The 23580-nt window shown below is 54.4% G+C and overlaps 1 protein-coding gene across 1 annotated transcript; it reads left to right on the top strand.

Moving 5' to 3' along the window:
- Window positions 1-1637: 1637 nt before the first annotated feature.
- Window positions 1638-23580, top strand: LAMTOR1 (late endosomal/lysosomal adaptor, MAPK and MTOR activator 1). Its single transcript, XM_075015950.1, has 5 exons — window positions 1638-1827; window positions 14182-14327; window positions 17783-17860; window positions 18548-18674; window positions 22847-23580. Exons 1-5 carry the CDS (start codon window positions 1786-1788, stop codon window positions 22937-22939), a joined length of 486 nt encoding a protein of 161 aa, XP_074872051.1. The 5' UTR covers window positions 1638-1785; the 3' UTR covers window positions 22940-23580.

The raw sequence follows: 23580 nt of genomic DNA, 5'->3' as shown, positions 1-23580 counted from the left end.
GGGGGGGTCGGGCTGATGACCGAGCCGGGGGCAGGGGTGTGTGTGTGGGGGGGGGGTCGGGCCGATGACCGAGCCGGGGACAGGGGTGTGTGTGTGTGTGTGGTCGGGCTGATGACCGAGTGGGGGGCAGGGTTGTGTGGGGGGGGGTCGGGGTGATGACCGAGCCGGGGGCAGAGGGGTGTGTGGGGGGGGATCGGGCTGATGACCGAGCTGGGGATGGGGGGTGTGTGTGTGTGTGGTCGGGCTGATGACCGAGTGGGGGGCAGGGTTGTGTGGGGGGGGGGGGGATCGGGCTGATGACCGAGCCGGGGGCAGGGGTGTGTGTGTGGGGGGGGGATTGGGCTGATGACCGAGCCGGGGACAGGGGTGTGTGTGTGGGGGGGGGGTCGGGCTGATGACCGAGCCGGGGGCAGGGGGGGGTGTGTGTGGGGGGGGTCGGGCTGATGACCGAGCTGGGGGCAGGGGTGTGTGTGTGTGTGTGGGGGGGGTCGGGCTGATGACCGAGCTGGGGGCAGGGGGGGGGTGGGGGGGGGATCGGGCTGATGACCGAGCCGGGGGCAGGGGGGTGTGGGGGGGGGTCGGGCTGACGACCGAGCCGGGGGCAGGGGGGTGTGTGGGGGGGGGATCAGGCTGATGACTGAGCCGGGGGCAGGGGTGTGTGTGTGGGGGGGATCAGGCTGATGACAGAGCTGGGGGCAGGGGTGTGTGTGTGTGGGGGGGGGGGTCGGGCTGATGACCGAGCCGGGGGCAGGGGTGTGTGTGTGTGTGGGGGGGGTCGGGCTGATGACCGAGCCGGGGGCAGGGGTGTGTGTGTGGGGGGGGGTCGGGCTGATGACCGAGCCGGGGGCAGGGGTGTGTGTGGGGGGGATCGGGCTGATGACCGAGCCGGGGGCAGGGGTGTGTGGGGGGGGGATCGGGCTGATGACCGAGCCGGGGACAGGGGTGTGTGTGTGGGGGGGGGGGTCGGGCTGATGACCGAGCCGGGGACAGGGGTGTGTGTGTGGGGGGGGGGGTCGGGCTGATGACCGAGCCGGGGACAGGGGTGTGTGTGTGTGGGGGGGGTCGGGCTGATGACCGAGTGGGGGGCAGGGGTGTGGGTGTGTGTGTGTGTGGTCGGGCTGATGACCGAGCCGGGGACGGGGGGGTGTGTGGTGGGGGGGGGGGTCGGGCTGATGACAGAGCCGGGGGTGGGGGATGGGCAGCCCGCGTGCCCAGCCCGAGCGGGGGGGGGAGGGGCGTGTCCCTGGGCCCGAGCCGGGGGGGAGGGGCGTGTCCCTGGGCCCGAGCGGGGGGGAGGGGCGGGTCCCTGGGCCCGAGCCGGCTGTGCACTGCTGCTGTGGGGGAGGGGAACACAAACCCAACCCCCAGCCCGCAGAGCAGGGAGAGGAACATTTATTAATCCCGGCCGAGACATCACGCGCCACCCTCTTCTGTGATCGCTGATTGGTCCGCCCTTCTCACGTGACAGCAGGGCAGCCGCGGCCTTCTTTTCCGGAGGCCCTCCAGGTCACGTGAGGTCCTTCCTCTCTCGATTGGTCCGCCCTCTCCACGTGCCGCGGGGCCGATTTCCGCGCTCGGCATTGGCGCGTCGGATCACGTGTCCGGAAGCGGCGAACGGGAAGGGCCAGTGAATGCCCCCTTCCCCTCCCCGCCCCGCAGGGTTGTTTGTTGGCTGGAGGGGCGGGCGCCGCTGCTCATGTGACCGTCGCGGCTGGGCCCCAGCCGGACACCGTACCGCGTCCCTCCCCTCCCCCTCCCGGGAGACCGGTCCCGCCGCGCCCGGCCATGGGGTGCTGCTACAGCAGCGAGAACGAGGCCGCCGACCAGGTGCGGGGTGTTGGGGACGGGGTCAGTGGGGGGAGGGTCTTCGGCCACCTCAGGGTCCCGCAGGGGGGGTCCCTGGGAGGAAGGAGGTGGGGGAACCTGGGCGGGGCTTGTAGGGGTGTGGGGGGCACTGGCGCGGGGGGAGGGGCTGGGTGGGGACTCTGGCGGGGGGAGGGGCTGGGTGGGGTGGGGGTCCCTGGAAGGAGCTGCGTGGGGAGCCGGGTGGGGGCTTGGTAGGGGGTGGTGCGGTCGCTGGGGAGGGGGTTACGTTGGGGTCCCTGGGAGGGAGGTGGGCTTGGGCTGGGGGTGTGAGCAGAGGAGCCCCGTGGGGGAGGGACTAGGTGTCTGTGTTGGGGTCCCTGGGAGGCAAGAGGGGCTAAGATGGGGGTTCCCAGGTGAGGGTGTCACACGGGGGGTGTTTTGGGTAGGCTGGCGTGGCGGTGGTTGGGGAGCCGAGGGGCTGGACAAATGGTGATGTGGGGCGGGCAGGGTTACTCAGGAAGCAAAGGATCGGAGGAGAGAGCCGGGGCAGGGTGGGGCCTGCAGTGGAAGAAAAAGGGCTGGGGTAAATGTGAGTGTGTGGGGCTGGGGAGAAGTGTCCCCTAGCCAGGCTGTGGCTCCAGGGATGTCACTCACCACTCACTGGGAGCCCATGTGATGCTGGGTTTGCTGGTTCCTTGAGCTCTTTCTGGGGGAGGAACCAAGTTGTGGAAGAAGGACCCAGTATGTTACAGGAAGCAGGGGACCCTGGAGAGAAGGTGCCTCATGGGAGAGAAAGACAAGCAGAGGATGATCTCTCTCTGTCTTTTACCCAGCTGGGTTTGCTTGTGAGAGAACTGGGGATGAGGATGTCTGTAGGGAGAGGAGGTCTATTGGGAAGAGTCTGTTGCAGCCAGCTGAGGGGCTGTGATGCTCCCTTTGGAAGGTTTCTGGGAATCCCTTCCACAGCATCTGAACTCAAATGGTCTCTCTGTGGGAGGGCCCTGACCGATCTCATCACTTAATAAATTATTTTGTTAGTCTTTAGAGTGCTACTGGACTTCTTTTTTGTTTTGATAGTATATAGACGAGCATGGCTCCCTCTCTGTTACAGTCCAGTTCTTGGGAGACTTGTCTTTGTTTGGCTCACAAGTTTCTGGATCTGGGAGGGGATCGGCCTTTGTCATATGATCTGGCTTAACTAATGAGTTATCAGTTCCAGACAATGGAAACCTAACTCTTCCCAGGGGAATTCCTGCTCTTGGGGCTCTGTTTGGATTGGGTTTAATGACTGTCTCCAGCCAGAGGTCTCCCGTAGTAGGCAGTCACACACTGGCTTTAGGCTCCTTGTCTCATTCTAGACCTTTCTCATTCAAAACTCCTAGGGCAAATTAGCACAGTCCATCAGGCCCTATATGGTGGTGGTTGGTTTATGAGCTACGCAGGTTTAGCAACCTCATTTAAATGTCCACCCGGCGGCCGTTAACCTCCAAACACCTCCGTGCAGAATTGATGCTGTAACTGTTCCCTTTGCTGCTGGTTTCAGTAGAGGCTCCACGGGCAGAACAAGCCATCAAGACTGGATTTCCATCTCCAGCTCAGAGCATGCTGGCAGGGTGTGGAGCTGTGTATCTTGCTATCTCCACTTGGTGGCTAACAGGGTGTTCAGCTGCTCCTTCTCTCCCATCTCAGAATGTGCCCATTTCAGAGGACCACAAACTGCCACATCTCTGCTCACTCCAGACAGTTTCTCTCATTCTTTGGGCTGTTTCCAAACCAGAATTGACGAAATAAAAAGATTGAGTCATCTTTCTTGGGTTCCTATAGCTTTAACAGTGTACCAGGCTATTCCTGGGGAGTTCGTGTTGCTGAAGCATACGTCAGTGCATCTTAATATGGGACGGAGGCTAGACGGAAGTCAGTAAAGATCTCAGAAAATGCTAGGTTTGCCAAGAGAGTCTCGTGCCAGAAACATGTTAAAGATGGGAACTGAGGCGTGAGGTGGGAGTTGAAGAGATTCCTTGGGTCCTGGAAGGGAGGGGGCTCAGTTTGTTTTCCGTAAAACCAAGGACCTCCATGGTACCCTTAGAATATGGGGACTTGGAGCAAACTCCTCTCTAGGGGATGATTGATGGGAGAAGTGGGGCAGAGATGATGGCAAACCCTTGCAGTCTGACTCGGGAGGGTGTGTGAGACAGAAGACGTGGCTGGACTAGGCCTCATCACTGACACGTGAAAGACACAGCTGGGCAGTGTTAGCTGTAAGCTGAGCCCTTGAGCAGCCATCCAGGAGAGTCAGGTGGCACCCAGCTAATTAGCAGAGCCCCTACAAGCGTCAGCCTGCATTTTTGTTGCTGGTGCACATATGAACATGCTTCGGTGCACATAACAAAATTCATTCCACACATGGATGGCAGAAATTAGAGGCCAGGTTGCAGCTGGGTTGTTATATGTTTGGATTTAGTGGTGTAGAGTCAGAATGTGTTAGCTTGCCAACATATTGGAGAACTGGCGTGTAAGCAAGGCAGCGTTGGCGATAACGCATGCTACACTGGAAAAAAAGGAAGTTTAAACACCTCTTTAGGTTTCAACTCAACCACCTTTCGCAGGCTGAGCACAGCTTGCCTTGCCTAGACCAGAGTTATTGAGCGTGTTCGCTAAGACTTTCCACCAACAGCCCTTTAAACCTTCGTGCAGACAGGCTGTTAACAGAGAGGAAAGATCCTTAAGCCTTGCCCATACTCAGGGTGTTAGGACATAGCTTCACGAAAGCCCTGCCATGGGTGTGTTGTAGTAGGGTCCGTCCGGAGCCGCAAGTTGAGAGGCTGTCCTTGGGGTGAGTGCGAGGTGGGCCGGAGAACCAATCATTTTGCCTTTTGAAACTTTCAAAACATCAGGCAGGCAGAAGAGTAAAATTATTTACCGAATCCCGCAGTATCTCCTTCCCTGCAGCTGGCTAGCTCTGTGCCATTCCCAATCACCGTTCGACTGTTCTTAGCCCAGGCAGCTCTGTACGCAGCTGTCCGCCGAAAGCCAATAGGTGGAGGAGCTGCTGGTATGACCGCTATTAATAGCTGAACTTTAAGTTTCCTCCCAGCCACAAAGTGACCAGCTGTTCCTCAGGCCTTTGTTTACTTACCCAGCTAATTCTCCACCCCGTGGGCCTTGTGGGGTGAAGGGAATCTTCGGTTTCCAAGTGTGTGTTAGAATGGTTCACTTTTTGGCAGGCGGAGGCGAGATACACAGCTACCATATATTGAGCATGCAGCAGATTTACCACCTCCAACCTCTGCAAGCTCTTCTTCCCTCCCCCGGCCCCCATCAGGTGGCAAGCCAGGTCTGCAATCAGGCAGAGAAGCTTAGAAGTAAGAGCAGCGGCGTCGGGGTAGCCCTGGTCGGTGTCAGACTGTGCCCTGAGAAAGGGGCAGCAATTTCTGATTTGGAAAATGGTCGAGGGCGATGCTCTTCCGTGATACGAATGGAGGAGGTGGCAGTCTGGGATGAAGGGTGGGTGCAGAAGGGAGCTGGGGGTAAGGGATTGGGATGCAGGATGGGGTTGTGACTTGGGGCAGGAGATTGTAGTGCAGGGTCTGGGATGGGGGCGTGGGTACAAGAGGGGCAGAGGGTTGGGGGAGGGAGCAGCTGGGAGGCTTACCCAGGTGACTCGCAGCCATCAGCCCAGCTGGCTGGCAGCCAGGCTTTCTGCCTGGGAGGGGAGGGGTGTGGCAAGTGCCACCTGTGTCTGTGAGCCTGGTGGGAGGGGTGATTCAAACAGTGAGCTGGTCCGAAAGCAGCCAGTGGGATTGTGCTGGGGGTGGGGCAGTGCTGGAAGCCCCCCTCACCCTTCCTGCGGCCTCAGCTATTGGAAGAAACAGGACCCACAGCTGCTTTTCTGAGCGGCGTGGGGGAAGCAGCAGGCAGGCTCGGCTGGCCAGATGCCGCCCGTTTTGCCCAGTCCTATCCCGGATAGTAGGTGCTACTCTCTTGCCAGATCTAGTCTAAGGGCTCGTCTTGAGTGGGCTGTGGGTAGCATGCACTGGCCAAAACTGACCCTTTTCCCTCAGGCAAATGAAACCGCCATCATCTCAAGCAGTGGAGTTGTCACTGCTTCCCCTAACAACAAAGTCCTGTGGCACCATATAGACTAACAGATGGATCTGATGAAGCGGGTCTTCGCCTACGAAAGCTTCTGTTCCAAAACATCTGTGAGTCTATAAGGTGGCACAGGACTTCTTGTTGTTTTGAAGATACAGACTAACATGGCCACCTCTCTGATACTTCCCCTAAGACACTAGTATCTGCTGACCAGATCTCGTCCTTCGCCTACATTTTCTTTCCTGTCGTTATTTTAGCCTTAGGGAATCCTCGTGGAAATGGATCAGGCCAGGCACCCCCCCTCTGCCCTGACAAAATGCCAAGGCAGCTTAACTGATTGACTGCTCAGATGTGCCAGACAAATAGATGAGTAGAACTTTCCTGGTAACTTTCGCCAGGGGGTTGTAACCCCGGGTACCTCTGCGTTCCTGTCTCTTGAGGGTTTGCACCATCCAAATACAGCCGTTGTTTTGCAGTGATCGTGTGGAACCACTGCAGACACATCCCCTGTGCTAAGGTCACAGAATCACAGAATCTGCGGGCTGGAGGGGACCTCAGGAGGTCATCTAGTCCAGCCCCTGGCTTAAAGCAGGATCAACCCCCACTAAGTCATCCCAGCCAGGACCTTGTCCAGCTGGGACTTAAAAACTTTGAGGGATGGAGAATCCACCACCTCTCTAGGCAACGCATTCCAGTGCTTCACCACCCTCCTGGGGAAGTAGTTTTTCCTGACATCCAACCTACACCTCTCCCTTGGTAACTTCAGGCCATTGCCCCTTGTTCTGCCGTCTGTCACCACTGAGAACAGCCTCTTTCTATCCTCTTTAGAGCTCCCCTTCAGGAAGTTGAAGGCTGCTACTAAATCACCTCTAAGTCTTCTCTTCTGTAAACTAAACAAGCCCAAATCCCTCAGCCTCTCCTCATAGGTCTTGTGCTCCAGCCCCTTAATCATTTTTGTTGCCCTTCGCTGAACCTGCTCCAGCAAATCCACATCCTTTTTAGATGGGGGTGGGGGCCCAAAACTGGACACAATATACCAGATGTGGCCTCACCAGTGCCAAATAGAGGGGAACAACCACTTCTCTAGATCAGCTCAAAATGCTCCTCCTAATGCACCCTAGTATGCTGTTAGCCTTCTTGGCTACAAGGGCACACTGTTTACTCATATCCAGCCTTTCATCCACCATAACCCCTAGGTCCCTTTCCATCGTACTGCTGCTGAGCCAGTCGGTCCCCAGCCTATAACACTGTCTGGGATTCTTCTGCCTCAGGTGCAGGCCTCTACACTTCTCCTTGTTGAACCGCATCAGCTTTCTTTTGGCCCAGTCCTCCAATTTATCCAGGTCACTCTGGATTCTCTCTCTACCCTCCTGCGTATCTACCTCTCCCCCTAGGCGTGTGTCATCCACAAACTTGCTGAAGGTGCAATCCAGTCCCTCATCCAGGTCATTAATAAAGATGTTGAATAACACCGGCCCCAGAACCGAGCCTTGTGGCACTCCACTTGAAACCGACCACCATCCAGATATTGAGCCATTGACCATTACCCGTTGGGCCCAACCATCCAGCCAGCTTTCTATCCATCTTATAGTCCAGGGATCCAATCCGTATTTCCTTAACTTAAGGACAAGAATGTTGTGGGAGACTATCAAAAGCTTTGCTGAAGTCAAGGTACATCACATCCACTTGAAGCTGAGTGGCTGCGTTGCTACCTACTAAGCCTCTTGCAGGGGCTCGGGCATGTCTGCCATGGGGTGGGGCCAAGGGGGCAGTTGCCCCGGGGCCTGGAGCTCCAGCCAGCTCCCGCTCCTTCAGCAGTAGCATAAGCATTGGGCCCCTTTGAAATGCCCCAGCAGTGCTGTTGTGTCATTCTGCGCAGCTCTGAGGGGGCTGCCAGCACCCAAGCAACACAAAGGGCCATCTGCCCTTGGCCTTTTCCTTCCAGGGGCCTGGAGCCAGGCCCCCTCCCACTTTGCCTCAGGGCCTTGTTGGACTCAGGGCTGCCATGCATGGAACTGCTGCAGCCGGAGGGAAAGACACGTCTCCCCCAGCCACAGCAGCTCCATGCTGGGGGTGCAGAAGCGCACTTACCTAGCTGTGGCAGAGGCATGTGCCTCCAGCTGTAGCATGGGGTAGCCACAGCTGGGGGAGAGACGCCTTCTTAAAGCGAGCTCCCTCCTTCCTGTCCACAGCAGCGTGAGGCCCCAACCCAGCCTTATGGGAGGTGCCATGGAGACAGAGGTGTCTCTCGCCTGTCCCAGAGCTGCTGCAGGGAGAGGGGACCAGGAGTAGCCTCTGCTCAAACCCCTCATTCCCATCCCCACCTCACAGCCTGAACCCTCCTCCCCGCCTCCCACACTCAGAGCTCCTCGGCCCCACTCCTGTCCCAGATCGTCCACGTGCAGAGTGAAATTTACGTGCACCAATAAGGAGGTGACGTGCTGCAGCTCATCTCCATATTGGTGCAGGTAACAAAATTCATTCCGCACCTGAATGCAGAGAGGGAGTGCTGCCCCTCTGCCCCTCAGTGAACCCAACTGCGTAGACTTAAGGCCGACTCCTTCTCTCATTGAAATAAGTGGCCGCTCTTTCATGGAGCTGGCCGTCAATCTTTAATCTCGCCATGTAAACGAGCCTTTCCCTTAATCATCTTGTTTTGCTCTCTGTTAGTCTCTCCGGCATTGTCCGTACCTTCCTGCAGTCTCACTGGAACTGTTCTGATTTGGATGCCTGGAACTGAGCTGAAGGTGCATCGTCCCCAGGAGTACTTACTGCAAAAGACGACACCACCTGTAAACTTAGGGTGTCGACAAGTGCAGGAGACTGGCCAGGCAGGTGTCGCCAGACCTCTCTCTTATTCTTCAGACTCTCGGCTTTCATCTCTAGTGTGCTAGCAGGTGAGGGAGCAAACGGCAGATGCTCAGCTGTGGAAGCATGACCGTGTTGATGCTGGCCATGTTATCTAGAAGACACTGAATTCTCCAGCTGCCGTGTCGGGCGTTGCATCCTGTGGCAAGGTGTTCCCCAGGCAAAGGAGTTAGGGGTGCCCCTGTCTTTCTGTTCCTGGGTCAGAGGAGAGCTGTGGAGTTCCACTGTTAAATAGGAGTGGGTTTTATTTCTCAGCTGAGATCCAGCTAGCACCAGGGTACAAACTGTAGACATCTCAGATCAAGGAGGTTGTGCTGCATTTTTAGAGAAGTGCAAACTCCCCCTTCAGGTCAGCCCAGGAAATACCTTAGCTGGGTTGTCAGCAATTTAATTGCAGTTCAGCAGGGCCACATGCTAGTCAGCTGGTGGAATTGCTCAGAGAATGCTTTCAGTGACTAGCCAGAGGCAGCTATGTCTAAATTTCTGCAGCCCTCTAGCTACTGGAGGAGCTTTCAGCCTCCTCCCCAGCTGTAATAAGCAGGGTGGGAGGTTGTCTCATACTGGCAATTGGCTTTTCCAAGCCTGGACCGAAGAGCCACTGTGTGCATAAAGTGGGGCAGAAAGAGTGGGGCTTGTCAATGTCATGTGCTGGTGTCAGCATAATGAGCCCTCTAGGCAGGGGCCTCCCAGGGACCTTCCCTGCATGAGCAGCTGGGTGGGAGCAGGTCATCTAGTGTCTGCAGAAATGGGATTTCTGAAGGCAGGGCTCCTTGGGGAGGGAAGCTGGAACAGAGCCCAGAGATGTTCCCAACTGTTGTGCTAACCAGACTGAAAGTGCAGCAAGAGGAACTGGTGCGCCTGCTGCTGTGATTGGCTGGAGTTCAGATGATTTGCTCTTTGTTCCTCAAACAGAGCAGTTCACTCTGCTGTCCCATACTTCCCAGGGCTTTGAAAGGGGAGGGGCATGCCCCCCATGTCTGCAGGGCAGTAGAGACAAAAAACACAGAGCAGAGCTGTCTGTGCAGGCATTGTGGGATACTGGAGGAGGCCAGTTCTGTGGATGAAACAAACAGCAGTGTCTACACTGGCTCTTTGTCAACCATAAAGGAAGGGGAAAAGAAGAAAGCCTCGTGGAAGTGTTTTGTTGCCAAAAACAGGTGTTTCACACCACAGAAACGAGATGTCCTGTGTCACCTACAGACTAGCAGATATATCGGAGCATAAGCTTTCATGGCAAAGACCCGCTGTGTCGGATGGATTTGTTGTGTTTGCGGATACAGACTAACACGGCCCATGCGCCGATAAGGAGGTGATCTGTTGCACCTTGTCTCCTTATTGGTGCAGGTAACAAAATTCATTCTGCACCGGGACACAAAACGAGAGGGGGCGCGGCCTCTCTGCCCCTCAGTTAACCCAGCTGTGTCTCCTCTTATGCTTGTCTCCTGACAAAAGTCACGTTGAAGCGTGGGCGCGCTCCTTGATTTGTCGCCAAAAGGCAGCTTTTGGGGATGAAACTCAGCAGCGTAAGGGAGCTATGTCCACATTGCGCTTCCCTTGGTAAAACTTCTGTTGCTCGGCCGTGTGACGAAAACACCTCGACAGACGCACATTGTGGCAGGGTGCACAGTGCTTTTTCAGCCCCTCGTGGGCAGTTTCATGCTGTCGACAGGAGACCTCTGTTGGGGCTACGTGCAGTGTGCCCTCTAATTTTTTCCATCCAGGTGCGGAACAAATTTTATGTGCCCCGAGGCATGTGCAGATGTACAGCACCTGTTAAAACACATGCCGGCTCTGCTAATCAGCTGGGCAGCACCCGAATCTTTCTGGGCAGGTGCCCGAATGCTCAGCTTACAGGGAGCGATGGTCAGCGGCATGACCAGGCTTTCATGGCCCAGCTGTGTGGTGTAATCACAGCCTAAGAACATCAGTTGTTTTTAAATCACAGACTCACAGGCCTGGAACGGCTCTTGGGCTTTCAGTCCAGTACCCTGCGCTTGTGGCAGAACTAAGTACTATCCAGACTATCCAGAAGGTACACTAGCTCTTTGAAAACACTGCTTTACAACTGGTGTAGGTAGCTGGACACCCTTAAACGGCACAGCAGACCCAAGGACAACCTTTTCCCTGAGTGTAGCTGGGGCCGTGTTATTGCCCATAGCACTGTCCTGGTCTGATTGAGATTCCCACCCCGCAGTCCTTTGCACCGACATACCCTTCTCGCATGTGGGAGCATTTGCTTAGCTGAGGCTGTGGCTGCAGTGCAGGGTGTTTCAGAAACAGCTCATTTCGACATTTCTAACATCTAAGTTATTTCTGATGAGCGTTCACAGGCAGGAGCGTTTCGAAACAGTGTTCACCCTAGAGCCGAGTTTTGGGGTGAGAGCGATGATGGGACGCCTCGCTGGAGGCCGGTTAAGTGGTAATTACCTCTGCTGAGTGCACCCCGTCAGTTTCAGAACTGAATGGGGGGGTCGGCGAAAGCTGTTCGTTTGGGTGCAGCTCCTCTGTGGAGTTAAATGCCCTGTTATCCCACAATAACAAGCTTTGCAGTGTGGACACGAGGTGTTTTGTATTTTTTAATGAGGTTCCCCCCACCCAAAAAAAGAAACCCCAGCTCTGGCAAGCCCTGAGTGATGCTGGTATGTGTCAGGATCAGAGGGTCTTGAGACAGCCTGTTAACTGCAGGAGTTCCGACGTGGACTAGCTGCATTCCTCGCTGCTGTCCGTCTGGGGGTCAGCCTACAAGCGAGGCCCCCTCCCACCTCCCCCGTAGTGCCCCATGCGAGTCAGTGGAGATGTGCCGGATGCCTCGCCTGCTCCCCCACACATACTTGCCTAGGGATAGGTTCTCTGCAAGCTGCTGAGCCTCCCAGCCAGGCTGCAAGGGGAGGCTGCAGGGATAGCAGGAATTTGAGGCTCCTGGCGCAATGCTTGTCCGGCTGCTGCTGTTGGGGCGTTTTTAGGTGACAAGTTAGCTCTAACTGAGAGCACTGAGCCAGGGCCGGGCTGACACCAGTGCGAATAAAACCGAGGAGCAGAGAGCGGCCGTTCAGCGGCGCACCTGCTCTGGAGCAGCCGACTGCTCCGAACACTCACCGTTGCTTTAAACTGCGGCTGGCCCATGCGGGGGAGCCGGTGATGTACCAGGGACTTGCACCTAGCGTGGCTGCTATCAAACCACCTCAGGGGAGCAGAGAATCTTGAACACTTGTGTTCCTAAAGGCCTCCCTTCAGGGAGCAGCCTGTGCAGCTGTATTTGGTGAGCAGGCCCTAGTCCCGCCCATGGGCAGTGTTCCCCATAAGCTGAGAGCATGGGCAAGAGATTCCAGTGCTGCCCAGCTGATTAGCAGAGCGCCCACAGCCAGCAGCCCATGTTTCTAATGGTGGTGCGCATCCAGACAGGCCTTGGTGCACATGACAAAATTTATTCTGCCCATGGCTGGGGCACACTGTTCCGTGTCCAGGCCAGAACATGCCCTATCCTGGGGGCGGCTCGCGGGAAATCCGTGAGCAGGAAACACTAAAATGTCAGATTTGATCTCATATTTTTGAGTTCTCCAAATGAGATTGATTCTTAATGATTGGTAGAGCTTGGCCCTTTTCGCTAACTGGGAGAATACTCTTGTGGATACATTTGTTCATGCAGCTGTAGTTTAACTAATCAGTGTATTCCGAGAGCTAATTTTTGCTCAGTTAGATTAGACGATGGTGAAAAATGCTATTTTTTATTTTGTTGAACTCTATTTGGTGGAAGGTGGGATTCAGTTAATTCCATAAACAGCATTTTCAGATTGTTTTGTATTCCATAAAATGACTTTGACTGCCCTGAACACACAAAAGGAAAACAGCTTTTGCACTTAAAGCTCCTTATTTATAGGAAATAAGGTATTCACTGTAGTCACTGAATTTCACTCTTCTTGCGTGCCCTGGTCTGCAAGTTTTTAAAGCTGGCAGGTCTTGGCTCACAAACCCTGTATCTGTTCATAGATTGGTCGAGGGAAAACAGGCTTTCTGCCGTTTTCAATTTCCAAAGAGTTTCTGAACTTTGAATAAACTAATCACTGAACTGCATTAGTTGAACGAACTGATCTGAAGTATAACAGGGAGCGGTTAGTGTTCGTCTGTATTCTGACAAAACAAACAAGAAGTCCTGTAGCACTTCAAAGGCGAATACATCATTTTGTTAGTCTTTAAAGTACTACATGCCTGCTTCTTTGGTATGAACTCAAGAGGATATTCTCTCTGCACCTACATAAAAGGCTACTGCTGTCAAAGGCTGGATTATCACTTCCACCAGTTCAGGGCTTTGAGTTTGGCAGCGAATGTGTCCTGCTTTTGGGGTATTTGTTTAATGCTTTGAACAAGTTTAGGTCTTAGCGTAAGCTGTCATTGAAAATTACAAGTGATATCATAGGTTTAGGTGAGTATCAAAATAAACATTTTTTAAAATCAGCATTTGTCTGTCTAGGAAGTGTCAGACGAAGGGAGAAATGTCACCCTCTGGGAAGTTTACCGTATTGACATCCACGCTGTATTTGAGCTCTGGGTACTGGACTTGAGTCTCCAGGGCTGTCAGCTGACAACTTTCTCCTAAATCACTGACCAAGACTGGATTGACACTTAACACTTTTGCCAATGCAGTGTCTATTGGAAGGAGGGTGATTTTCTTCTTTTTATAACGACACTTCATGCCGGCCAGGCCAAAGCTGTAGCATAGACCAAGCAACAGTGTGTTTTGCCTGTATAAGCTGCCTCTAGAGAGGGCTTGTGGATGTAGTTATACTGGCACAACCGTTTTCTTGTCTAGACAAAGGAGTTGCTCCAGATTATCTGTAACATCCTGTCTGGGTGGCCACAAGTGATCCTGTATGCTCCTAGGCAAATTCAGGCTGGAAGTAGGGTGTAGGGCTGCATCCGTGCAATATATACTCTACCTGTATGACCCTGAGACCGTCACACGGGCTGCAGCTGTGAGCTGATCGGGCCGTGGGTTGCGAACCACTGGATGAGAGAGTCCCAGAGATGATTGTACCTCTGAATCGAGGAACCTCCCTGGGGACTGCATGGGTCAGTGCTGAGAGTCGGGGAGGGGCCGCCTGCTTTTTCAGGTCGCACGGGTGGCTTGCAAAGCTCTTGAGGAACCCAGAGAGCTCGAGTGGCAGCTCTACTTCAGGGGCAGGAAGAGAGCTTGTGGGGCTGCTAGCAAAAGTGGCCCTGGCCCTGGCAAGAGGCAGGAGGGCAGAGCAATTCTGGTGGCAAGGACAGAGGCGTCGGTCAGGTGGGAGCGGTGGGTGTAATTCCTGTATAAATGTTCTCAGCATAAAGTGACCTATTCAAAGGGGGTATGGCAGGTGCTGCATCTGTGAGTTTCCTCTGAAACCTGAGTTGATTCCTCCCCTCTCTTCCCTCCCCCAGGAAGAGGAGACCAAGCGGCTGCTGCCGCCTGCTGTCAGCCCCACCAACAAGGTGTTAAATGGAGCTGAACAGAACTATCACAGCGTCCCGTCAGCCCGCACGGATGAGCAGGCCATGCTGTCCTCCATCCTCGCCAAGACGGCCACGTAAGTCCCAGTCTGGTGCCACGGGCCTGCTCTTGGGGTAGAGGTGGAGAGGCCTCTTTCAGCATCAGACAGGGCACGCGCCAGTGTCAGGGAACCTCAACAGACTGCTGGGACGTTACATCAACGCTTAATTTGGTGGCAAAATGGTATCAGGCTAGCGTGGTGTGGTCTGGCTGTTGGAGCAAGGGCTGTCGGTTCCGGTCTCACCTCTGCCGATGAACGGTGCACACCTGGGCAGTGTTCCCTGGAAGATGTGCGTCTGCTCAGGAGAGATTTCAGTGCCACTTATCCACTCAGCAGAGCGCCCACAGCTGGGTTTGGTTTGACATGGGTTGTTCTCGGCAATCTAATTTCCTACTTTGACAGCCCTAATCGATGGAGGGGGAAGCAGGAGACGTGATACATCCTGGGTTTAGTAAGGTTTTTGACACGGGTGCACACGATATTCTCATAAGAAAACTAGGGAAATGTGGCTTATTTGAAATCTCTATACTGTGGGACACAGCTGGTTGAAGGACCATACTGAGCGGTCATCAATGGTTCACTGTCAGTGTGAGGACCAGGATCTAGTTAGGTTTCAATCATGGGCCTGGTACTACTTGATATTTTCAGTAGTGACTTGAATAATGGAGTAGTGTGTGCTTATAAATATTGCAGATGGCACTAAGCTGGGAGGAGTTAAACGTGGCGTTTAACTGGTTAACCGATTAAACAGGATTTTACATCCCCAGTTGTGACAGGAGTGTTGTCTGTCAGACAGGAGGTGGTTATCCTGCCTGAGTCAGCTGTAGTGAAGCCTCAGTTGGAGTACTGTGTCCACTGGAAACACGCCTGCTCAATGTCAATTCCCTGTTAGGTCTCAAAATGTAACTCATCAGTTAACCGGTATCTCATCCATTTAATGTGTCCCACGTTCATTTTAGATTGTTCTAGTTTTGGAATCGAGATGGTGTGTGGTACCAACTCCAAGGCCTTGGAGAAATCAAAGCATGTTCTAGCTACACTGTTATCTTTATCAAACAACTTGGTAATATTTTATCATCAAACTAGTTTGATAGGATTTATTTGCCCCTGAACTGACTTGCATGAGTCAAATTACCCTCTTTCTGTTCACGATTGATTCTGTATCATCTGCTTTGTCAGTTTACCTAGGATTGATGTTAAGCTGACAGGCCTGTAATTACCCAGGTGATTCATTTGCCCCTTTAAAAATATATTTGGTACAAAATCAGTTTTCTTTCTGTCCTCTGGAACTTCCTCAGTGCTTCAGAACTTACTGAAAATCAACACAAACAATTCAGCGAGCTCCTCAGCCAGATCTTTTAAAACCCTTGGATACAATTTACCTGGACCTGTTAATTTAAAAATGTTTGTCTTTAGTACTTTCTGGTTTAATGTCCCCCAGAGATGCTGCTGGAACAGAGTGTGTATTATCTACATCATCTGTCTTCCCTCAACTCCAGAACAAAGATATGTATTGAATACCTCTGCCTGTTTTGCATTATTATTGATTCAATTATTTCCATCTTGTAACTGACCAGTACCAGTGGCAGGATTCTTTTTGTGGCTGATATATATTTAAAAAAAAAAAATCTTTTTACTGACCTTAACTCTGCTGACCGTAGAGTTCTCCTTTTGTCTCTTGGCTTCCCTTATCAGTTGTCTGTAATTCTTAACTTGTGACTGATATTTGTTATCATCAGCATCTCCTTTCTTTCATTTTTATATGTGCTTTACACAAGCCTGGCCTGCTCTGCTTCAGAACGGCATTTTTACTACCTTATGGAAGCTTAAATTATACAGAACATAGAAATTACGCAGAGCCCTATAGTTCGGTTGCTTCTGCTCTGACTGCAGCAAAGGTTTCCAAGTGTATCAGTCTAGCTATAATGCAGCCTTTTGTATTTCTCAGGGGTTTTACTATGAAAAGCAATAACTGTAGACAGTGCATCAACTATCAGTCTGTTGTGGGCTACAAAACTAGAGCTTATTTGTAAAGCACTGTGGGGATACAAAATTCACGTCTGCATCTACAAACAAGATCTGCAGATATGAAGTGGGTACCTGGGGCAGGTCTTTACTGATTTGCTGCCCCTCACTGTTTTTGGAAGATTTAAAGCTCCAGAGTGTGGTTATTGAAGGTTCTAGATGGTTTCCTCTTGGTAAGCAGACATTTTTAAAACAGCCCAGATAACTTGCATTCAAGAGTTTTAAAAGATCTGGCTGAGGAGCTTGCTAGACTGTTAATGTTGATTTTTTTCAGTAAGTCTTGACAAAGAAGAAAGCTCATGTGCCCATTTTTAAGAAAGGGTTGTTGAAGGTTCTAGACTGTTTCTGCTTGGATTACCTGCTGCAAAGAGACGGGCTGGGGCAGTTGTGGCGGGGTAGAAGGCATTAGAGTAGCAGAGCTGGGATCTGTGCTGTTGTCGTAGGTGTTCAATGTACCCCAAGAGCAGGAATCACTGGGTGGGATTCTCTGCCTGCTTCCCGCAGGAGGCTGAACTGGATCTGTGAATGTTTTCTCTCCCGGCCACAGCGTGAGAACTAACTGGGTCTAGGATTCAGGAACCTCTGCGCCCCTCTGACCTTGGCGAGGTGCTTAACTCTTCCCTGCCCAGCTGTTAAATCGCGGGGGGGGGAGGGGGGGCGGACTCTAAATTGAGTCCTGGCTCACACCAGAGCTTGTCCTTGGTTTAAAACACCCCTCAGCCTCACTGCCGTGCTGCCGGCCACCCAGCTAGAGAATGTGCCGGCTGCATGGTGGTGGTTGTGGTCACGGACTCTGAACTGGCTCAAAGGCAGCCCTAGCAGCGGAGAAGCCCTGTGAAGCGGGTGCTGGGGGCCGAGCCTGGGTTTTTCAGCTCCCTCCCATTAGGGGGTGAGTGAGAATCGAAGCTTCTCCACCTGCCACTGAGGATCTCCAAGTGCTGACTCCTTGCAGCACCCTGAGGGGGAGGAGGATCCGCCCCACTTTGCATAGGGAAGCTGAGAGGCGGAGATGAAGTGACATTCCCAAGGATACAGCACCAGGCTTTGTCGGGGGTGGAAGTGAACCTGGGTCTCCGGAATCCCCATGCCCCACTTTACCCTTCTAGGACGCAGGCTGCGGCTGACTCTAGAGCTCCGGAGAAGAGCAGTCAGCTCAGGGACATGTCCGTGCAGTGAGCCCCTGGACTGGACTGGGTCCCGTATGAGTCAGCCGGCTGCTGTGCCACTTGGACACTTTGCTTCGTAATGCAGCTAAGCTGCCTGACCACAGTCAGGGATGTGCAGGCTCCGGGCTCCTGCCTCCACCTGCAAAGGGGAGGGTGTTTGCTACCGGTATTGCCTGCTTCTCTGTGCTGGCTGGTGTTTGAGCCAAGCTGTGGGTGGGCCGTGGTGCCTCGGGGCTGGGCCTGAAGACTAGAAGCAACCCACTGACAGCAGCCAAACCTGCATCTTGTGTCTTTCCCCAGTAACATCATTGATGTGTCGGCTGCAGACTCCCAGGGAATGGAGCAGCATGAATACATGGACAGAGCCAGGCAGTACAGGTAACAGGCTGCCCTGGGGCAGCTGGAGGGTCCAGCTGTCTGGTTGTAGGCAGAAGAGGTGCCTCATCGCGCCCTACGTTCCGTCAGTGAGAGCGGCTCCTTGGGGAGCAGCGGGTTTCTAGCCCGGGAATCCCACCCCTGGTTAGTGGGGAGGCCTGCGAAAGTGCCATGATCCCTGTGTCGGCAACCTGCGGGGGAGGGCAGAGGCACCAGCCTAGCAGTCCCATGTCCTTGTGCAGACCTGGCCTCGTGCCAAAGGCTGCACTGGGCTGCTTCCTGGGGCCCCTTTCCGTGCGCTCTGCTGCTGACGAGAGCCAGGCCCTGCCGTCTTCCGTTAACTTCTGCCGACCTGCTTAGAAGAGAGCCCAGCTCTACGGGCATCTGCCTCTGTGCCTGGCTGGCCCCTGGGACGGGCTCTTGTGCCTGGCTTTGGGACGTTTCCACACCGCTCCTGCTTGCCCAATGGCGGGCAGGGCCCCAGGCACAGGGAAGGGCTGGCTGAGTGCGTGAGCCTCTGGGGGCCATCACCACACCGTGTGAACGCAGTCACTCTGTGATGTGCATGCCTTTCCCTCCTGCTGGCCTGCAGAGGGCGGTGAGATCGTGCTCCCCAGGGGCTGACTGCGCCGTGGGGTGCTGTCTCCGCTGGGAGTTCACTGCCGGCTTTCCGCTCTCTTCCCACTCTAGCATGCGACTGACCATGCTGAGTAGCAGCCTGACGCACTGGAAGAAGCTCCCGCCTCTGCCATCTCTGACCAACCAACCCCACCAAGTGCTAGCGAGTGAGACTGTCCCTTATCCAGACTTACAGCAGGTGAGCAGCCTGGGGCATGCCCTCCCTGGCGCCAGGCAGGGCTACCCAAAGCCCTCGTCCACCCCAGGGCCGGGCACGCTGCCTCCCTGCAGTTGTCCTCTGGCATCTGTCCAGTTCTAACTCTCCAGCTGCTGGGTCTCCTCAGCCCCCAGCCAGAGGGTTCCCCCGTCCCAGAGATCTTGCTTTTGGCCAGTTTTCCCTGGGATCGATCCTCCGTTTCCCTTTGCTCAGTTTTTCGCCCATTCCTTGCTTGAGTCCATCAAAGCCAAACCTTCCTCTGCCTGCAGACCGGATACGCCATCCCAGTACCGAGCGGGGGCTATATGCCTCCACAGCCACTGTGCCAGGCTCTATAGATCCTGTTTCTGCTCGTCCCTCCGTTGCCCCCCCAGTTTCGAAATGTGCATCTCCTGACTGTAGAAGTGGTCCCCTGTCCTCGGGGCTCCCTTCCGCTGCAGCTCAGGTCTGTCTGGGAGGGCAGATTAAACAGCTGTGGCTGCAGCCCTGGGATGGGAGAGCCCGAGCGGGCTCTTCCCTCTTGGTGTATCGCATCAGCTAATCCAGGCCCTGCAGAGCCCGGCGCTGTCGCAGTACTGGCGTGGGTTTGCGCGGGCATCACCGGGGCTGGCTAAACCATTCCCTGGCTGATGCACAAGAAGGAACAGACCCCAGAGCCGGATTTTGGCTCAACAGCACAAAGAGGAAAAACACTTGGTGCTATGGTCAGCTGCTCAGACCTGCTCCCTGGGCGTGTCTCGGGATTGGCCGACGTAAGAGGGTCCTGCTTTAGCGCCTTTCCAAACTGTAGTCCATTGGTCTCTGTGGCAGAACACAGGAACCAATGAGATTCACTTCCCAGGGTGTCAGCAGAAACCAGGCCCCTTCAGAAGTCCTGGGGCCACTTCCGGCTTTTGAAGCCTGTAGCCCCAAGAAAGAAAAAGCAACTATAGTCTACCTTTCAACAGGCACTTGATCCCGCTCCAGCCACTAGTAGTGATTTGTTAGCTCATCTGAGAAGACAGGTTCGTTGCAGTCCAATCTTGTGCCATCAAACCAATATACAGGTTAAACCTCTCTAGTGCAGCACCCTCGGGATCTGACGGGTGCCAGAATTTGCTGGACCACAGGCAGTCAATATTATCTAGCTGCTTTACCCACACTTCTGCTGCTTCCTGGCCTCTTACAAGGCACTTAGGGGTAAAGTACAGCTAAATAACAGCCCAGAACACTGAGAGCCAGGCCTGGTGGCTGGAAACAAACTTTATGGGACCGCAGGAAACGTGGCTACACCCATGGTAAGTGGTCCCCCAGCTTAACTAAAATCATGCTGGATTAGGGATGTTGCTGGATGAGAGAGTTCCGGATTAGAGAGGTTCAACCTGTATGTTTATTAATATTTATGAACATTTTTAACTCTTTCCTATGACAAAATCTATATCCATTTACCAAAACAACTGTCTCTTACCAAATCACATCTTGAATTGGCAGCTCTAAGCCGAGTGTGTGCGTCACACTTTGAGCCGATCGGGATGTGCGTAAAAACAAGTTGTGAAATTTATCAGAATGCTCAGAAATGAACGTGTCTAAATTTGAGGCCCCCTTTGAGCTTGAGGCCGAGGCCAAAGCCAAACTGCCATCGGCCACATCAGCTGGCTAGTAAAGCACGCGGGGTTAGGCAGAATGAAGCTGGCTGGCCCTGTATTGCCTGAGCCCAGCTGAGCATGTAAAACACCTGAGTTTTATGCAGCCCCTTGTGGATGCATTAAACCGAACCCATCTCTGCCTCCCTGCTGTAGTAATGGCGCTCCAGCTGCCTGGCCACGCAACTGGTGTTACTCCCTCCCAAGCTGGTGCAGTAAATCTCCATGCGCTGATGAGCCTTCCCCAGCCAGCCTGCCTGCTGCATGCACAGTGCCTCTGGTCCCTGCTGAGCTGTGCAGAAGGATCTCAGTATCCGCAAACCTCAATTATTTGCAAGTGGCCGCAGGCTGCCGCTTGCCCCCGGGCTCTGGGGCGGGAAGCGCCGGCGGCCGGGGACTGCCATATTCGTGCAATTCAGGATCCGCGAGGGTTCTCAACACGGAACCCTTGCAAATGTTGAGCCCTGCTGTACCTAAGCACAAACACACTAGCAGGCTGCATGGTCTGTGTCAGAGCCCTGCTGCTACCTGCCTCTGGCTGGCAGAAGTCAGGTGCTGGCTTGTTGGAAGGTGGGGTTCAGGAACCTACACAGACTTCCTTCCACTGACCCCTCTTGCCATCAGTCCAGCTGAGCAACAGGTACCACGTTTGCCAGGGGTTCTAGAAAGGGAGACTTGCTGAGTCTGTCCCAGTAGGTTTCCTACCTAAATAGGGTCAGGAAGCGCAGGGGGACAGACGGTGGGGCTGTCTCAGGAGAGCCCGTCAGTAAGGAATCAGCTCTCATGCCCCGTGGAAGAAGCGTTGTGCTGCTGGAGACGGCTCCTTGAGGATAGGATACAAACGTGGCTTTGACAAACCGTGGGCTTTGTGAGCATCGGCTACAATGGCCAGGGTGAATTCCAGCTCTGACAGCTGCATCCTGCTGCCAGTCGCATTGGGATACGCTATCCGCCCTCCCCTTCTGTGCAGCACTGACTCACCGTCTCCTCCTGCTCCGGAGGTGGCCACGTTCTCATGGTATGTGACTGCACCCCTGGGGAAGGCTTATACGTCTGGAGAGCCCTTGCATTCCCCAGAGGTAATCTCCCAAACTGCTTCTGGGGTAACAAGCTGCCAGCAGATGCACAATGTCCATAAAGAACACACCCGTGCGTGTGTGTATGTGTGTCCCTCTAGTGGTGGTTGGAGGGTTTCTCCAACTCACCTCTGAGCACTGACTGCCAGTTTTGTGCAGCGTGGGGTCAGTGTTGCCAGCCACTGTTGAAAAGCTCCCACTGAAAATCCTTATAGTCTGTTGTTTTTTTTTTTTGCTGTTTAGCAGCCCGGCTGCTTTCTTGGAGGGAAACTTGAGCTCTGGTTCACAAGCCAGACACCTGCATTCCAAAATGTCTAGCCGTAATCTGATGCGTTTTGCTCAGCACAGCGTTTTGGAATTTGCAAGTCAGGACGCTACTTCCAGCTTTGATGCAAAATCACGCGCCCTTGAGCTGCTGCAGTGCTTTGTGGGAGTTGTAGTTTGGCTGCCTTGTGGCCACAGTCTCTTCTGAGCTGCGACTACGTTTCCCAGGGTGTCCCCTTAATGGATCAGCCAGAGGGGTGGCTGAGGCATCACGGTAAATATGGTCTCACCAGGCAAGCCGTCCCGTGGGGACATGGAGTCTCTCCCCTGGGGCAGAGAGGGACCCATCTGCTGTGCAGCCGGCTGGAAAGCAACGTGGTGGTTTGGTCTGACAGATCAAAGTGTGTCCGTTTGGGCTCACGCAGGGGAACGATTCCCTCTGGGCTCTGACGCAGTTGCATTTTTCCCGGGCGTGGGAGGGGCTGATCGACTGCACTGGCCACCGCTAGGTGGCTCTGTCACTGAGCCACAGAGCGTAGAGTATCCGAGAGGTGGCCGTGTTAGTCTGTATCTTCGAGAACAGCAAGAAGTCGTGTGGCACCTTAGAGACTCTCGGATATTTTGGAGCGTCGGCTTTCGTGGGCAAAGACCCGCTGCGTCAGAGCGAGCGTCTGGTCCCTGGGGGTGTGGCTTCTCCTCTCCCATGGTTCTCCGGTGCTCTGGAAGCATCCTGGGCCAGTAGCCACGTGGAAACTGCTTCAGTGCCGTTGCTGGAAGGGGGAATGGGGAGGAGGTGCAGTGGACCTTCCCCTTCAGGGCTTTGCGGACCCGGCCTCGGGCTCTTGCTGTCCTGGGTATCCCTGTTCTCTTTGCTTTTCCTCTGGCAGAGAGGGAACGCTGTGGGATCACCTCTCCCATTTCTGAGGTGCTCTTCCTGCCCGCCGGGGCCACGGGCTCCCCCGCCTAACGATAAACAGAGCATCCCTGGGGAAAAGGCTGTTCTCGGTGTGCGGCTGGCATATCTGCAGTGCCAGCTCCCCCGGTTCTGCCCTGGCTGTTGTGTCTGCAGCCTGGCTTTCCTGGGGCTCTGGGCTAGCACACCTCTTTCCCCTGGGGTGTTGACTGCGCGTTAGCTGGCGAGCGATCCCTGTCCGAGCCGTCACTCACCCTGCTCCCCTGGTTCCGCCCCCAGGTCTCCCGGATAGCCGCCTACGCCTTCAGCGCGCTCTCACAGATCCGCGTGGACGCCAAAGAGGAACTGGTTGTACAGTTTGGGATCCCATGAGCCGCTCGCCCCCCGGTGCCACTTCCACTCAGTTTCTTTGCTTTCTTCCTTCCCTCCACTTGGCCTCTCGCTGCAACAAACTTGTACAGAGCCCACGTGTCCGAGGAGTCACAGAGGAGACCAGCATCACCGCTCCGCAGGCCAGCCGGCCTCAGGCTTTCCCTTTCTCAGGGGGTGGGCGCATCACGTAGGAAGCCTTTCTTGCACAGCGTTGACCACAAGGGGAAGAATCTCACCACTCACTGAAGCCGCCCTGGGGGAGGAGAAGGGGCAACGCCACCTCCTGGCTCTTCTGCCAGGGCAGATTGCAGTATTGGCACCCGGCTCTCATTGGTTACCCTTAGGGAGGGGGCATTGGTGGCTTTCGGGGGACCCTGGAATTTGTCCCTGGGTAGCATCAGTTTTGAAGCTTTCCCACACCGATCACGTTTGGGGCGGGGTTAAGTTATCCCTTTACAGGCAGCACAGCAACAAATCGTGGCCGCCGGGGCTGAGGCTCTGCCCGCAGGACACGCTGGTTCGAACCTCACTTGTTTTTACATAGTTGAACCTTTTGTGTTTTATTTTATTTTTTTTTTTGCCACCATAGATTAAAAAAAAAAAATACATTCATCCAACCCTGCCGGCTCCTCTGTCCCTTC

Source organism: Carettochelys insculpta, chromosome 1 (genome assembly GCF_033958435.1).
Source record: "Carettochelys insculpta isolate YL-2023 chromosome 1, ASM3395843v1, whole genome shotgun sequence".
Classification (NCBI taxonomy): domain Eukaryota; kingdom Metazoa; phylum Chordata; order Testudines; family Carettochelyidae; genus Carettochelys; species Carettochelys insculpta.
The sequence above is the reverse complement of the archived record's forward strand: the minus strand, read 5'-3'. Positions and strand labels throughout refer to the sequence as shown.